This window comes from Salvia splendens, chromosome 18, assembly GCF_004379255.2.
Source record: "Salvia splendens isolate huo1 chromosome 18, SspV2, whole genome shotgun sequence".
NCBI classification, from domain to species: domain Eukaryota; kingdom Viridiplantae; phylum Streptophyta; class Magnoliopsida; order Lamiales; family Lamiaceae; genus Salvia; species Salvia splendens.
Genome location: NC_056049.1, coordinates 4,358,301 through 4,373,122, shown reverse-complemented (window position 1 = coordinate 4,373,122; position 14,822 = coordinate 4,358,301). Strand labels below are relative to the sequence as shown.

General features: G+C 38.6%; 2 protein-coding genes, 1 long non-coding RNA gene and 1 pseudogene across 8 annotated transcripts; 2 read left to right on the top strand and 2 right to left on the bottom strand.

Annotated features, from left to right (window-relative positions):
• The first annotated feature begins 1,154 nt into the window (after nt 1-1,154).
• LOC121776321 (cellulose synthase-like protein E6) lies at nt 1,155-4,347 on the top strand. Of its 2 annotated transcripts, none has more exons than XM_042173497.1 (8): nt 1,155-1,630; nt 1,693-2,017; nt 2,096-2,236; nt 2,327-2,458; nt 2,552-2,767; nt 2,861-3,082; nt 3,259-3,606; nt 3,680-4,347. In XM_042173497.1, the coding sequence occupies exons 1-8, from the start codon at nt 1,359-1,361 to the stop codon at nt 4,220-4,222; spliced, it is 2,199 nt and encodes a 732-aa protein (XP_042029431.1). In that variant the 5' UTR covers nt 1,155-1,358; the 3' UTR covers nt 4,223-4,347. The 2 variants fall into 2 exon arrangements, with proteins under 2 accessions (XP_042029431.1, XP_042029432.1); XM_042173498.1 differs by having other exon boundaries at nt 1,158-1,630; nt 2,555-2,767.
• Nucleotides 4,031-5,882, bottom strand: LOC121776324. The gene is made up of 5 exons (XR_006045274.1): nt 5,828-5,882; nt 5,520-5,628; nt 5,338-5,443; nt 4,924-5,008; nt 4,031-4,166 (listed from the first exon to the last, which is right to left on the bottom strand). It is a non-coding gene; the product is annotated as an uncharacterized LOC121776324 (long non-coding RNA).
• A 1,119-nt stretch (nt 5,883-7,001) lies between these two features.
• LOC121777404 (cellulose synthase-like protein E1) lies at nt 7,002-10,141 on the top strand. Of its 5 annotated transcripts, none has more exons than XM_042174659.1 (8): nt 7,002-7,430; nt 7,513-7,837; nt 7,920-8,060; nt 8,155-8,286; nt 8,519-8,593; nt 8,681-8,902; nt 9,087-9,434; nt 9,511-10,141. In XM_042174659.1, the coding sequence occupies exons 1-8, from the start codon at nt 7,159-7,161 to the stop codon at nt 10,048-10,050; spliced, it is 2,055 nt and encodes a 684-aa protein (XP_042030593.1). In that variant the 5' UTR covers nt 7,002-7,158; the 3' UTR covers nt 10,051-10,141. The 5 variants fall into 5 exon arrangements, with proteins under 5 accessions (XP_042030593.1, XP_042030591.1, XP_042030594.1 ...); XM_042174657.1 differs by having other exon boundaries at nt 8,375-8,593; XM_042174660.1 differs by having other exon boundaries at nt 7,003-7,430; nt 8,519-8,587.
• A 662-nt stretch (nt 10,142-10,803) lies between these two features.
• On the bottom strand, nt 10,804-14,287 carry LOC121777405 (annotated as a pseudogene).
• Nucleotides 14,288-14,822: the final 535 nt, after the last annotated feature.

Sequence of the window (14,822 nt, the reverse complement as noted above, 5' to 3'; positions counted from 1 at the left end):
AGGTAGCCGCAGCCTACAGGGCATTTTGCCCTGAAGGGAGACCGTGCACCGGGGAGGAGGTCCGGAAGTGCTGGGACCGAATCAGGTCTGGCGTCTCTCAATTTTCGGGTTTGTACGCCAATGCCCTCCGCATGCAGACCAGTGGCCAAACAGAGGAAGACTGCAGGAGGATTGCGGAGAGAGCCTACCCCGATCCGCAGAAGAAGTACTATGAGTTCACCTACTGGAACTGCTACGTTGTGCTCAACGAGTCAGAGAAATTCCGGGCAGGCGTCGACGCTGGCTGGCCGAAGAGGCAGAAACTGAACTATACCGGAGATTATAGCGGCAGCAGCGGTGGTTCGATAGACCTCCCCGAGACGGCCCAGGAGGTCCCGACTCCTCGTTCGTTCGGTCGCCGACCTCGCCCGGTTGGCCAAAGGCGGGCGCAACAGGTTGCGAGGGGGGGCACCCCGAGTTCCCAGGGGGTCCATTCGACATCCCCCCTCGGCAGGTCTACCGAGGAGCTCAAATTCTTCGCGCGCCAACAAACGCGCGCTCAAATGGTGAAGACCTTAGCCGACTTCCAAGCGGCGGTGGACCCCGAGGTGAAGGATTTTCTTCGTGTATTGCTCCAGAGCCAGCGTGAAGAATTGGAGGCGATGAGGAGGGACACCGGCGGGAATAGCCGCGGCGTAGGTGGCGACGGAGGCGGCGGCGACGACGGTGAAGAAGCGCTGGGCGACGACGGAGACGAGGACGGCGGCGAGGAGTGATTTTGTTTTACTTTTTTAAATTAATGCACTTTTTAATTTTTGTACTTTTTTTTTAAAATTAATATACTTTTTAAGTTTTAATATTATTATTCGAATTTTCCGTATTTATCTCGTAAATTAAATTCCGTATGTTGATACGAGTGTAAATTAAATTATATAATTGTTATTAGTGATGTGGATAGGTAGTGTGAAGGCTATGTGAGAGCTATTTGATCTCCAGTTGATGTGGCAAGCTGATGTGGCAGGAGAATTGTAATGCTGATGATGTGGCAGTGTGAAGGCTATATGAGGGCTATTTGACGTCCAGTCTTACTGGAGATGCTCTAAACCTATTAATTAGCAATTAAAGAATACGCAACTAGCCGCAAAGGTCAATACACAAACATAACTTTCCAAAAATATCACGACAAATACCAAAAATATCACGACAAATACCAACCTGTCACGCACTTCAGAGTGAGAGAGAAAACTCATCACGCCTTTTACACAAAATGACATTACTCACTTAACTTTTTTTGAAAAAACTTAGTGATAAATTAGGAAACTTGCAACTCCTATCCATACTTTCCAAGCTCAATTACCAGAGAGAGATTGAGAAGGGGAATGGAGAAAAATGATTACATTCCTCTGTTTGAGAGCAAGGCAGCCAAATGGCGCGGTGTTTACTGCTTTTACGCAATTTCTATGGCTGTCTCCATATCATTGATATGTATTCACAGAGTGATACACTTCCCACATCAACATGGACTGACAAGATGGACATGGATTGGCATTTCCATGGCAGAACTCTGGTTCATCATCTACTGGATCATCACTCAATTTGTTCGATATCGAGCTGTCTCCCGTTACACCTTCAAAGATAGGCTCTCCCGCAGGTACAAACCAAACCAAACCAAACCACAGATGTCAGTAACTGACAGAAAAGCTTTTCATGCAGATATGAGGATGACCTTCCACGTGTAGACATATTTGTATGCACAGCTGACCCTCAACTGGAGCCGCCACTAATGGTGGCCGACACTGTGCTGTCAGTGATGGCGTATGATTACCCTCCTGAGAAGCTCAGCGTGTATCTTTCTGATGACGGGTGCTCTGACATGGTGTTCTACGCTCTTTATGAAGCTTCAAAGTTTTCCAGAGTATGGCTGCCATTTTGTAAGAGCTTTAATGTCGAGCTGCGGGCCCCTAAAGCTTACTTCTCTGCTGTTAAACAAGTACCCAGTGATGACCCTACTTTTGCCAAAGAATGGAGGGAAGTCAAGGTATGTAATGCTCCCAATTCTTGACATCAGCTTGAAATCTGATTTATATTCATCTTTTTTTGTTTTCCTTCTCAACAGAAGTTGTATAACGAAATGGAGGCGCAAATAACCGACATCATGAAGCTGGGGAGAGTTCCTGATCATTTGAGGAAGCACCACAAAGGACTCCGTGAATGGGAGTTGGGCGTAAGCAGAAGCAACCACCACACCATTCTTCAAGTGCGAAGAGTTTATCTGCATATAAAAACATTTCAGAGTTAGTTAAGCAGAACATCTCTAAGCACGAGATTTCATTTTGTGGCGTTTCAGGTGCTAATTGACAGGAGAGGCACCAAGGAAGTGGACATAGAGGGAAAACCATTGCCAATGCTCGTATATTTGGCACGTGAGAAGAGACCAGGGTACCCGCATAACTTCAAAGCAGGATCCATGAATGCCTTGGTAAGTCTAATGAGCGTATGGCATACTTCTTTCTACCTATTTAACAAATGTTTAAGTTCAATGGATGTAAATTATAACTCTCATGGACTGAAGCAGATAAGGGTGTCATCTACGATAAGCAACGGCCCAATAATTCTCAATCTAGATTGCGATCACAACTCAAACAACTCACAATCTGTGAGAGAGGCCTTATGCTTCTTCATGGATGACGAACAGGGTCATGACATTGCCTACGTGCAGTATTCTCAGTGTTTCGATAACATCACAAGGAATGATCTTTATGGAAGTTCTTTGAGAGTGCCCAATGAAGTAAGAGTTAATAACGCTGCAAGTTACATAAATTCATACTCGTATAGATTGATAGAAGGAGAACTTACCATAATGGTTTACTGATAACTGAAGGTAGAGCTTCTAGCCTTGGATGCACATGGAGGGCCACTATACATTGGCAGTTGCTGTTTCCACAGACGAAACGCTCTCACTGGGAAGAAGTATAAGAAGGGGTCTCTCATCAACTGGAAACAAGTGAATGAGATACAGGAACCAGAAAGAGAAAATCTTCTAGAGGAAATAGCCAAGTTTGCAAACTGTAGCTATGAAGAGAACTCATCCTGGGGCAAGGAGGTTCTCTCTCTCACTCTCTCTATTGCGCCCACACGCACACAAATACATACCATACATATCATGTAAATTTCTTCCTTATTTAATATGGCTAAGAACAGCAAAAATATACTAAGGGTGTCATTAATGACATGACTACAATCTCCAACAAGTCTGATACAAATATAGTTAACTTACAGATGGGGTTAAAGTATGGATGTCCTGTTGAAGATGTGGTAACTGGATTGTCCATAAAGTGCAAGGGATGGAGATCAGTCCACTTTAACCCAGGGAGGAAAGGATTCATGGGAGTAGCTCCTGTGACACTGTTAAGTACATTAATTCAGCACACTAGATGGTCCGAAGGCAACTTTCAGATATTCCTGTCAAAATACTGCCCTTTAATATATGGCCATGGAAAGATCCCAATACAACTTCAAATATCATATCTCTGCTACAACCTGTGGGGAGCAAACTGTTTGGCTACGTTATACTATGTAACTATACCGACCTTTTGTCTCCTTAAGGGAATCAATTTGTTTCCACAGGTATGCATCAACATTAAATTTTTTCAGAACAATCACTTTTGATCTTCTGAGAATGCACTGATTTTTGTCACAGTTATCAAGCAACTGGATTCTACCATATGCATATGTACTCCTAGCAAAATACACTTACAGCCTGGGAGAGTTTCTCCGCTGTGGAGGCACGTTAAAGGGATGGTATAATGATCAGAGAATGTGGCTGTACAATAGAGTTACCAGTTATCTTTTTGGATTCTGCCAAACAATCATGAGGTACTTGGGCTTCGCAAAGTTGGATTTTGCAATCACTGGGAAGAATGTGGACGGTGATGTAATTAAAAGATTTGAGCAAGAGATAATGGAATTTGGCGAAGCCTCATCAATGTTCACCATTTTAGCAACAATTGCACTGTTCAATCTCCTTACATCAATCTCAATTGCCAGAAGCATCATTATCAAGAAGCCAGCCACAGATTTGGATTCTTGTGCATTACAGATTATTTTGAATGGGGTAGTGATAATAATCAACTTACCCTTGTTTGAAGCCCTCTTCCTTCGGAAGGATCAAGGCTGTATGCCCACTTCTGTTACATGCCAGTCAATTATCTTAGCTGTGTTAGCTTATATGTTAGGATATTGAGAACATAAACTTCTACCATGTGAAGAAACAGCAAACATCTAGTCATTGCATGTACTTGCTGTCATTTATGTAATATCATTTATGTTTTCAGAAAGAATACAAAAACAAGGACCAACACCACTCAAGTGAATGAACCAAGTTAAAGAGCACAAGAATAACACGGATCTCACTCATCGATATTGTCAAGTAAATGGCATATATGTTCAATGCCTAGCTCCATATGTGGTGCCTAATCTATAGACAGAAAGTAGCATAATTAGGGTATTATGTAGGTACATGCATATACATGTAATATACAACGGAAAACTTGATATTAACTTATTATTTAATTATTGTTATTTTGGCATTAGTTACTTTCCTGGTTGTTAGTTTGGTCTGCAGGCATCTTCGCTGGGCTTCAGATGTCCTAGTGATCAAAAGTGGTCTTGTTCTTATTGAAAGACAATTTTTTGGGCGAATATCACTTGGGAGAGTCTTGTTCTGACAGTTTGTTACCTTTCTTAATGGTTTTTAATATAATTCCTCTTGATTTCGGGTACTTGGTGTTTTTTTCTCTTTACTCTAATAGTATCAGTTCGTGTCTTTCTACCCCATAGATGGCCAGCCAAATAAAGTGGCTGTTGGTCTTTCTAGGGTGGTGAGGGAGAAAACGAAACAGGACGAGATGCTCATAAGAAGAGGAAGGCATGGAGTACCCAAACCTTATACTAGAAGCATTTCCAGTTGTTACAGAACTCCATCCTTCTTGAAACTTGCCCGGAGCTTTCTTAACCTCGATGCATCAAACTGACAGCATACACAAGAGAAACAAAAACTTGATGAAATGAATAAAATAAAATAAAATAAAATAAAATAAAACATATTAATACTCCTACATTGTCTACGAAAATGTTTTTTTTTCAGTTCAAGAGGCAGACATATATAGAAACTAGAATGAGGGAACATACAATTTTCCAAAAAAAGACCTGTAAAACGCATAATTTCAATAGCAAGGGACCAATAAGTGTTCATTAGTGAACTTTATTATTAAAAAGCTCAACCTTCAGAAATCATTTTCCAACAATGACCTGTAAAAAGCATATTTTCAACAACCATAGTCCTTCCTCACTCCTCACCTTCCCATAGGTATACACTTAGGTGCATTGGACATGCTTTCCATACCACCAGCAACTACTACATCATTCTCACCCAGTTATATTGTTTGAGCAGCAAGCATTGGAGCTGCATTCAAAAAATTAATAAATGAAAATCATCAGAAAGTAAGCACAACACTATCACTATGCAAATGCCGACCAACCTTTCATCCCTGATGCGCATACTTTATTTACGGTGGAGCAGACCACCTAATGCAGCCTGTCTAGCAGGAGCTTGGCCAATAAAATATAACAGAAAATAAATTTGATAATCTGCATTCAGGAAAGCCAAATTCAGTCCAAAGAGATCTTACATACATAAAACCCGAGGCACACAAAACTAAAGAAAAACCCCAAATACCAAAAGTGTTAAGGAAGATTACAGATTAAATAAATTGGTGATCAATATTGTGTTTTGCTACAAGTAGATGAAAACAGCAATAAATTTACACCAAAAACGAAGATACAATACCTCGAAACGAGCCGAAAACAAGGGCAATTAAATTGAAGTGAAAACGTACCAAGAAATTGCTCACTTGTAGTTTGCTCAATCACCTGTTTTATACTCCCTCCGTGTCCCGGACTACTTGTACTTATTTTCTTTCTGGGCGTCCCAAGTTATTTGCACTCTTTCCATTTTTAGTAAAAATTATTACCTACAGCCGCAATGGTTGACTTTCCTATACACTCATTCCTTAATCTCCGTGCCGAAAAGGAAATGTGCGAGTAGTCCGGGACGGAGGGAGTACATACAAGTGCGGGATATTAATTAGCTAATTCTTTTACATTTTCAGTTCAACATTACTATATATCTTTTTCATTTAGCTTGAACTTATATATTTTTTCAATATATAGACTAAAGTTCAAAATTGATTTTGTACATTTGCCTGAAACAAAATTGGTCATACACGTTAAGTTTGTTACTTTTGATTTATGTTTTGATTCATATTAAACAATTTCATTAAAACTTAATGGTCAACTAGTTTTAACTTGGTTTATGAGTTTAAATATGGATCAAAACACGTTATCTAGAATCAAAGCAAGTTTTTTATGCAAATGCATGGGATAAATATGGACTGAAATATAATGTTTGAAATCAAAAGCTAACAAACTTGACGTGTAAGACCAAAAAGATTTTTTGGACAAATATATGAGACCAATTTTGTAGTACTTTAATCTGAATTTTGAGAAAATTTTCAATATTAACTCAATTGAAAGTGTAATTGTATCAGCTTCTCCGGATTTGATCTCTAGATCATCTCCAACACCCCAACTCAAAAAAATACCATAATCTTTCAATTGTGTGTATGAGAGAAAAAGAGAGAAGCTAATTTAAGAGACTGCATCATTAAAAATGGCTGCGTAACTACATAAAATCATACTCAAAAAGAGGCCAACAGATCCACATTTTGAGCCAAAAAAGCATCCTCAATATATGCAAATTGGTAAAGATAAGTTAGTTAAGGAGTTGAAAGGCCAATAATTTCCACATCAGAGCAAGATCAACAGCATCCTACGAAATTCGTCTCAGTTTCGTCACTTGAAATAGAATAATTCAACTGCACCACACATTTAAATAAACTCAAATTCAGGATTCCAATAATATGGAAAAAGAAGCAATTTTAAGACGCAACTACCAAAGATGTCACGACAAATACAACACTGGAGAGAAAAGTCCGCACACCTCTTCCACAAAACGACATTCCTCATGGATTTATTTTTATAAAAATACATTGGAATGGAGACAAATTATCAAACCATATTTCCAAGCACAATTAGTAGAGAAATACAGAGAAAAGGGATATGGAGAAAAATGATTACATGCCACTGTTTGAGAGCAAGGCGGGCAAATGGCGCGGAGTTTACTGGTTTTACGCGATTTCTATGGCGGTCTCCATATCATTCATATTCATCTACAGAGTGATGCACTTCCCACAGCAAACTGGACTGACAAGATGGGCGTGGATTGGCATTTCCATGGCAGAGCTCTGGTTCATCATCTACTGGATCATCGCTCAATTTGTTCGCTATCGAGCTGTCTCCCGCTACACCTTCAAAGACAGGCTCTCCCGCAGGTACAAAACCAAACCAAACCAAACCAAACCAAACCAAACCAAACCATCAAACCAAAAACTGACAGAAAAGCTTTTCATGCAGACACGGGGACGACCTTCCACGCATAGACATATTTGTAAGCACAGCAGACCCTCAACTGGAGCCGCCACTGATGGTGGCTGACACTGTGCTGTCAGTGATGGCGTATGATTACCCTCCCGAGAAGCTGAGCGTGTATCTTTCTGATGACGGGTGCTCTGACTTGGTGTTCTACGCTCTTTATGAAGCTTCAAAGTTTTCCAGAGTATGGCTGCCATTTTGTAAGAGCTTTAATGTCGAGCTGCGGGCCCCTAAAGCTTACTTCTCTGCTGTTAAACAAGTACCCAGTGATGACCCTACTTTTGCCAAAGAATGGAGGGAAGTCAAGGTATGTAATGCTCCCAATTCTTGACATCAGCTTGAAATCTGATTCAGATTCATCTTGTTTTTTTTGTTTTCCTTATCGACAGAGGTTGTATAACGAAATGGAGGAGGGAATTACTGACATAATGAAGCTGGGGAGAGTTCCTGATCATTTGAGGAAGCACCACAAAGGACTTCGTGAATGGGAATCGGGCGCAAGCAGAACCAACCACCACACCATTCTTCAAGTACGTACAAAGAGTTCATCTGCATATAAAAGCATTCCACAGAGTTAGTTAAGCAGAACGTCTCTAAGCGTGATTTCATTTTGTGGCGTTTCAGGTGCTAATTGACGGGAGGGGTAACAAAGAAGTGGACATAGAGGGGAAACCTTTGCCAATGCTTGTATATTTGGCACGTGAGAAGAGACCTGGGTACCCCCATAACTTCAAAGCTGGAGCAATGAATGCCTTAGTAAGTACGATGAGCTTATAGCATTCTTCTTTTTACCTATCTAGCATAAGTTCATGTTTAATGGATATACTCTCACGGAATTAAGCAGATAAGGGTGTCATCTAGGATAAGCAACGGCCCAATAATTCTCAATCTAGATTGCGATCATTACTCAAACAACTCACAATCTGTGAGAGATGCATTATGCTTCTTCATGGATGACAAACAGGGTCATGACATTGCCTATGTGCAGTTTCCTCAGCATTTCGATAACATAACAAAGAATGATCTTTATGGAAGTTATTTGAGAGTGCCCAATGGAGTAAGAGTTAATAACGCTGCAAGTTACTTAGATTCATACTCGTATAGATTGATAGAAGGAGAACTTACCATAATGGTTTACTGATAACTGAAGGTAGAGCTTCTAGCCTTGGATGCACATGGAGGGCCACTATACATTGGTAGTTGCTGTTTCCACCAAAGAGACGCTCTAACTGGGAAGAAGTACGAGAAGGGGTCTCACATCAACTGGAAACTAGTGAATGAGATACAGGAACCAGAAATAGAAAATCTACTAGAGGAAACAACCAAGTTAGCAAACTGTAGCTATGAAGAGAACTCATCCTGGGGCACGGAGGTTCTCTCCCACTATCTTTTTGTGCACGTGCACACACACACATACACACCATACATATCATGTAAATTTTTTTTCGTATATTATATGGCTAAGAACAGCCAAATTTTATGAAAGTATACACGGGAGTCGTTAAGGACGTGACCACAATCTCTAGCAAATCTGATACAAAGATAGTTACTTACAGATGGGGTTGAAGTATGGATGTCCTTCTGAAGATGTGGTTACTGGATTATCAATACAATGCAAGGGATGGAGATCTGTCTACTTTAACCCAGGGAGGAAAGGCTTCTTGGGAGTAGCTCCTGTGACGCTGTTAAGTTCACTAATTCAGCAAACTCGATGGTCAGAAGGTTTCTTACAGATATTCCTGTCAAAATATTGTTCTTTAATATATGGCCATGGAAAGATCCCAATACAACTTCAAATATCATATATCTGCTACAACCTGTGGGGAGCAAACTGTTTGGCTACGTTATACTATGTAACTGTGCCAACCTTTTGTCTCCTGAAGGGAATCAATTTGTTTCCACAGGTATGCATCAACATTTAGATATTTTCAGAACAATCACTTTTTATCCTTCGAGAAAATGCACTGATTTTTGCCACAGTTTTCAAGCAACTGGATTCTACCATATGCATATATTCTCGTAGCAAAATACACTTACAGTCTGGGAGAGTTTCTCAGCTGTGGAGGCACACTAAAGGGATGGTATAATGATCAGAGAATGTGGCTGTACAAGAGAGTTACCAGTTATCTTTTTGGGTTCTGTCAAATAATCATGAGGTACTTGGGCTTCGCAGAGTTGAATTTTGTAATCACAGGGAAAAATGTGGACGATGATGTTTCTAAAAGATTTGAGCAAGAGATGATGGAATTCGGCACAGCTTCATCAATGTTCATCATTTTAGCAACAATTGCGCTGTTCAATCTCCTTACATCAATCTCTATTGCCAGAAGCATCATTATCAAGAAGCCAGCCATAGATTTGGATTCTTGTGCATTACAGATTCTTTTGAATGGGGTAGTGATAATAATCAACTTACCCTTGTTTGAAGCCCTATTCCTTCGAAAGGATCAGGGTTGTATGCCCGCTTCTGTCACATGCCAATCAATTATCTTAGCTGCGTTAGCTTATATGTTAAGATAGATTATATACTTCTAGCATGTGAAGAAACTAGCAAAACATCTAGTCATTGCATGTACTTGCCGACATTAATGCATTACCATTCATGTTTCGAGAGAAAGAATACAATAAACAAGGACCACCAGTACCATGAGAATCAAATAAACAGCACAGAAATGCAAAAAGACAAACACGGGATGTCCATATTGTGACAGATATCATCATAGATCTGCAACTTGTATAAATGTATAATGTAATTCACAAGAAAAATGAAGAGAAAAATATGTGCCAACCAAGTGAAGCACTTTTTTTTAGTTAAGCTTCCAAATTTGATTTACAGTTAAATGGTCTCAACAGTGATCCATATCAGTATTTTTAGCTGAACAATAATAAGAGCACTCATAATCATTCTCTTGTTGTACACATGGGTCAACTTTTGTATCTTACATCAATTGTTCTTTCAGCATATTCGGCATGTGCAGGCAAGGTACCAATTTCAATTAAACAGATATCCGCTACAGGACATTGCACGCATAAATAACAAACTAGTTCATTATCTGCAAGATAATCTCCATATAAGAAAAAACACAAGAGGAATTATTACTAACAGTCTAGGAAGTGGAGTCGAGCAATGGACCATCTTCATCCTTATCGGTACCCACCTAGGTTCTCCGGTTATGATCACAGATCTTCTCCAACACCCCAACTCGGAAACACCATCATTTTTCAATTTTGTGTGTGTGTGTGTGTGTGTGTGAGAGAGAGAGAGAGAGAGAATGGGATACATAACTAATTTAAGATTCTACCTCATTAAAAATGCCTGTAGAACAATACAAGTTAACCAAGAACAAATATAAACTATAAACCCAACCGAAGGATTAAAAACACACAGTGCGTGCTATCACATCCGATGATACTATGCAAGAAAGAATATAAGTACAAAAATACTAGGACAAACAGCAACACTATGTTCTATTGACAAAGAAACATCGGCCCTTGATGAATTTATAGTGTATTCAGATCCACGGGAATTTTTTAGCATTGATCTGACGGTGAAAGCAGCTCTGGCTCACTAGTCACTAGTCACTCACCAACATCACATGTAAAAAGCCACTGGCTTCCACTGCAAAGCAACCAGTAGTTTCTTCACCATCCATGCTCCTGCATGCAACTTCCTAGGCCTCTGTGTCTTGGATACATCATACATTCTCATAAAAAGAAAAATCACTCATAAGCAAAGTGCCTGATGAGCATCATATCAGATTCCATAGCAACGTAAAGCATGGCACCGGGCTTAAAAAACCAAGATTCCCCTAAAACTCAAAAAGAGGCCAACAGATAAACATTTTGCCATGATACTGAACCAAAAAACTTCCTCAGCATATGCAAAGTGGTGACTGGTGAGTTAAGTTAGTTACTAGTCATAACAGGAAATTAAGGAGTTGAAACAGCAATTATTTCCACATCAGATCAAGATGACAAGATCAACTAGCGTCCTCCAAAGACCTCTGATAGCTATGCAATGCTGTCATACAATGTGTCTGAAGGTGAGATTAATCCGTGTGGAATCTGCTTTCACACGTTTGGGCACTGAGTGGAGCCACTCCCTTTGCGTGAAGCCACTCATTACGAGAAGAGACCCATGCTTTAATGTGAAAGCATGCTGGTCACTGTTATTGAGCTTCTTTGCTCTCTTACTAGTGGGTTCCCCCTCACATCTTTCAGCGGACTTAACTGCGAGAAAATAAAATCAGTGTCAACTTAAAACAAATACAGCCAGCAATACCTTGTTAGTTGTCAAATTAGCTAGATAAATTATAATTCCTTCACTATGGGTTGATTGGTTTAAATTAAAGTAAACGCATTCAAACTTATTCCCCTTCTTTCAAACATTACCCTTATTTAATTGATATCACTTGAAGTAAAGCTAATCATGGTCTGCTTTCTAATTTTTCTCAGACATTTTCCATTTAAAATTTTGGACAAGCAACATCTGTAAGAAAAATTAGATGTCCTTTTCAGAACCTGATGGTCAGTCCAAACGTTGAGAAAAGCAAGATTATAGATCATAAGTTGCTAAGTTAAATGCTTCTACTTTGTCAGTAAAGAAAGATTATAGCATGAAATACACCATTTCATTTCTAGCAAGTAATCATGTAGTAAGCAGCAACTGCAACATAAATGTCAAAACAATCTTATACATGACTTATGCATCTTCTAAACCTACAGTCAATCAGAGGAAAACAAAAAAAAAGCGTGAACCAGGAGATGGTCACCTGAAGCACCTTGGTTTCCTCTTCAAGAGAAAATCACACTCACATCCAAATGAAACCGAAGCAATTTGAGGAGTTGGTCCATAAAGCTTCTCGTCGTCAGCATGCCAACCAACATAATCATTGCCTCCTTTGTACCTATTTAGCAATAAGCTATTGAAACTGCTTCCAGGAAGAGCTTTATGAACCTAGGTTTGCAACATTGAAGCATTTCTCTTTCAGTAAAACACCAATAACGTTACTCAGTATAGTGGGGATAATTCTTCTTTTGTTCTAGAGTGATTTTTACCTTCCTTAAGTGTACTAGGTTTTTTTTTAATTCCGGCTTTGGGAGAGACGCATGACCCTCATGCGTCACCCATTAATGAAACGCATGACCGTGATGCGTCTATGGGTAAGACGCATGAGGGTCATGCGTTTTTCATTTTATTTTTATTTTATTTGAAAGACGCATGAGGGTCATGCGTCTTAGGGTAAAACGCATGACACTCATGCGTCTCTCTTGTAAACATAAATTGGCTCCGTAGCTTAGTGGTAAGAATTATGTTTGTCTCTGTGGAGACCCGGGTTCGAATCCCAGCGCCATATTGCAATTTTTTTTATTACTAGTACGAAATACTATTTAAAAATTGTAATGAGTAACAATTCAAAACAGTTATTAAATAAATTATTGGAACTTTTAATTAACATAAATATCTTAAATAATTATGTACTACAAATTGACATAAAATACTCATTTTAATTAACTTTTAAATAATTATGTACTAGAAATTAATCAACTTTTAATTAACATAAATATGTTAAATAATTATGTACTAGAAATTGCATAAAATACTCCTTTTAATTAACTTTTAAATAATTATGTACTAGACATTAATCAAAAAAATTGTAATTACTAGTACAAAATACTATTTAAAAATTATAATTAGTTACAATTCAAAACGGTTATCAAATAAATTATTGGAACTTTTAATTAACATAAAAATGTTAAATAATTATGTACTAGAAATTGCATAAAATACTCCTTTTAATTAACTTTTAAATAATTATAAACTAGAAATTAATCAAAAAAATTGTAGTGTGGCCTTTGGGATTCGAATTAATCAAAAAAATTGTAGCGTGGGCTTTGGGATTCGAACCCGGGTCTCCGCAATGGCAACACAGAAATCATACCACTAAGCTACGGAGCCAATTTATGCTTACAAGAGAGACGCATGAGTGTCATGCGTTTTACCCTAAGACGCATGACCCTCATGCGTCTTTCAAATAAAATAAAATAAAAATGAAAAACGCATGACCCTCGTGCGTCTTACCCATAGACGCATCACGGTCATGCGTTTCATTAATGGGTGACGCATGAGGGTCATGCGTCTCTCCCAAATCCGGAACAAAAAAAAAATGCAGTACAAACGGGGAATGATATCTTTAGTCTAGAACTAAAGAAGAAAAAACCCCAGTATAGTGTGTGAAGAAGAAGAAGAAGAAAATCTCACCATATCCAAAATTTCCTTGAGTGGTGGAAATTCATCACATTAACAAGCATGAGGATGATATCCGCTATAAACTAGCTGCGACAATCCTTCAACTGCGACATAGCACGTATCCCTCGGCTGTCGAAATTCAGATAAAATTAAACCACATTCCCTAAAATACCGATATAGCATTCGTAATATGAAATTTCTTAAATCGTGATTCGTCATAAGGAGGGAAGCAATCGAACCTGGACATGTGAGCGGGCAAAATCGCGGATGGTAGGTCGGGTCCAAGGGATGTTTTGATCGAGAAATTCGAAATAGTTGCAGGATTGTTGGTATGAGATGAATCGCGGAATCTGTAGAACCTGACTTCCGTTACCTAAATCCAGCTGCAGCACCTTCTTAGGTTTCTCTGCTGTTGAATTTTCCGAATTCGGGTGAGGATCTTCAATAGGATGGTGTTTAGATATCAACTTCAAGAGATTGCCAGACATTTTGCGAGAGTGAAGTTGTGATCGGTGCTGGGTTATGAATGAGATTTATATAGAGAATTTTGACAGTGATTACATAAATACCATTAAAATGTAAAAAAAAAAACTTAATATGGAGTATATTATAATTTATAAATATTAAATTAATGTATTTACTAAGAAATACAGCAGTTATTAGTTCTTAATATGGCTCTACATTTTCGTAGAAGATTAATCATGTATAAAATGAAATAACATAATATTATTATTAATGACATTTATGCCAACACTGAAGACTATAATAGTGGAGTACAAAAAAAAGTGTTCTTGCATTTCCACAATTATATCTGGTTTTGGGTTCTACATAATCATCTTTTTATAGGTTTTGATATTGTGAACTTTAAAAAATATATCTTTTACTCTTATCCTACGTGGAGAAAGTGAGCTTTGGAAGAGTCTCATAATTATTCTTTTTTGTATAATAAATACTCCATATGACATTTGGTAGCATTCTTAGCTAAAATCTAAACCTTAATTTTTCTTTGAAGAAAGTGAGGTTTTAAAAAGTTATATCAATT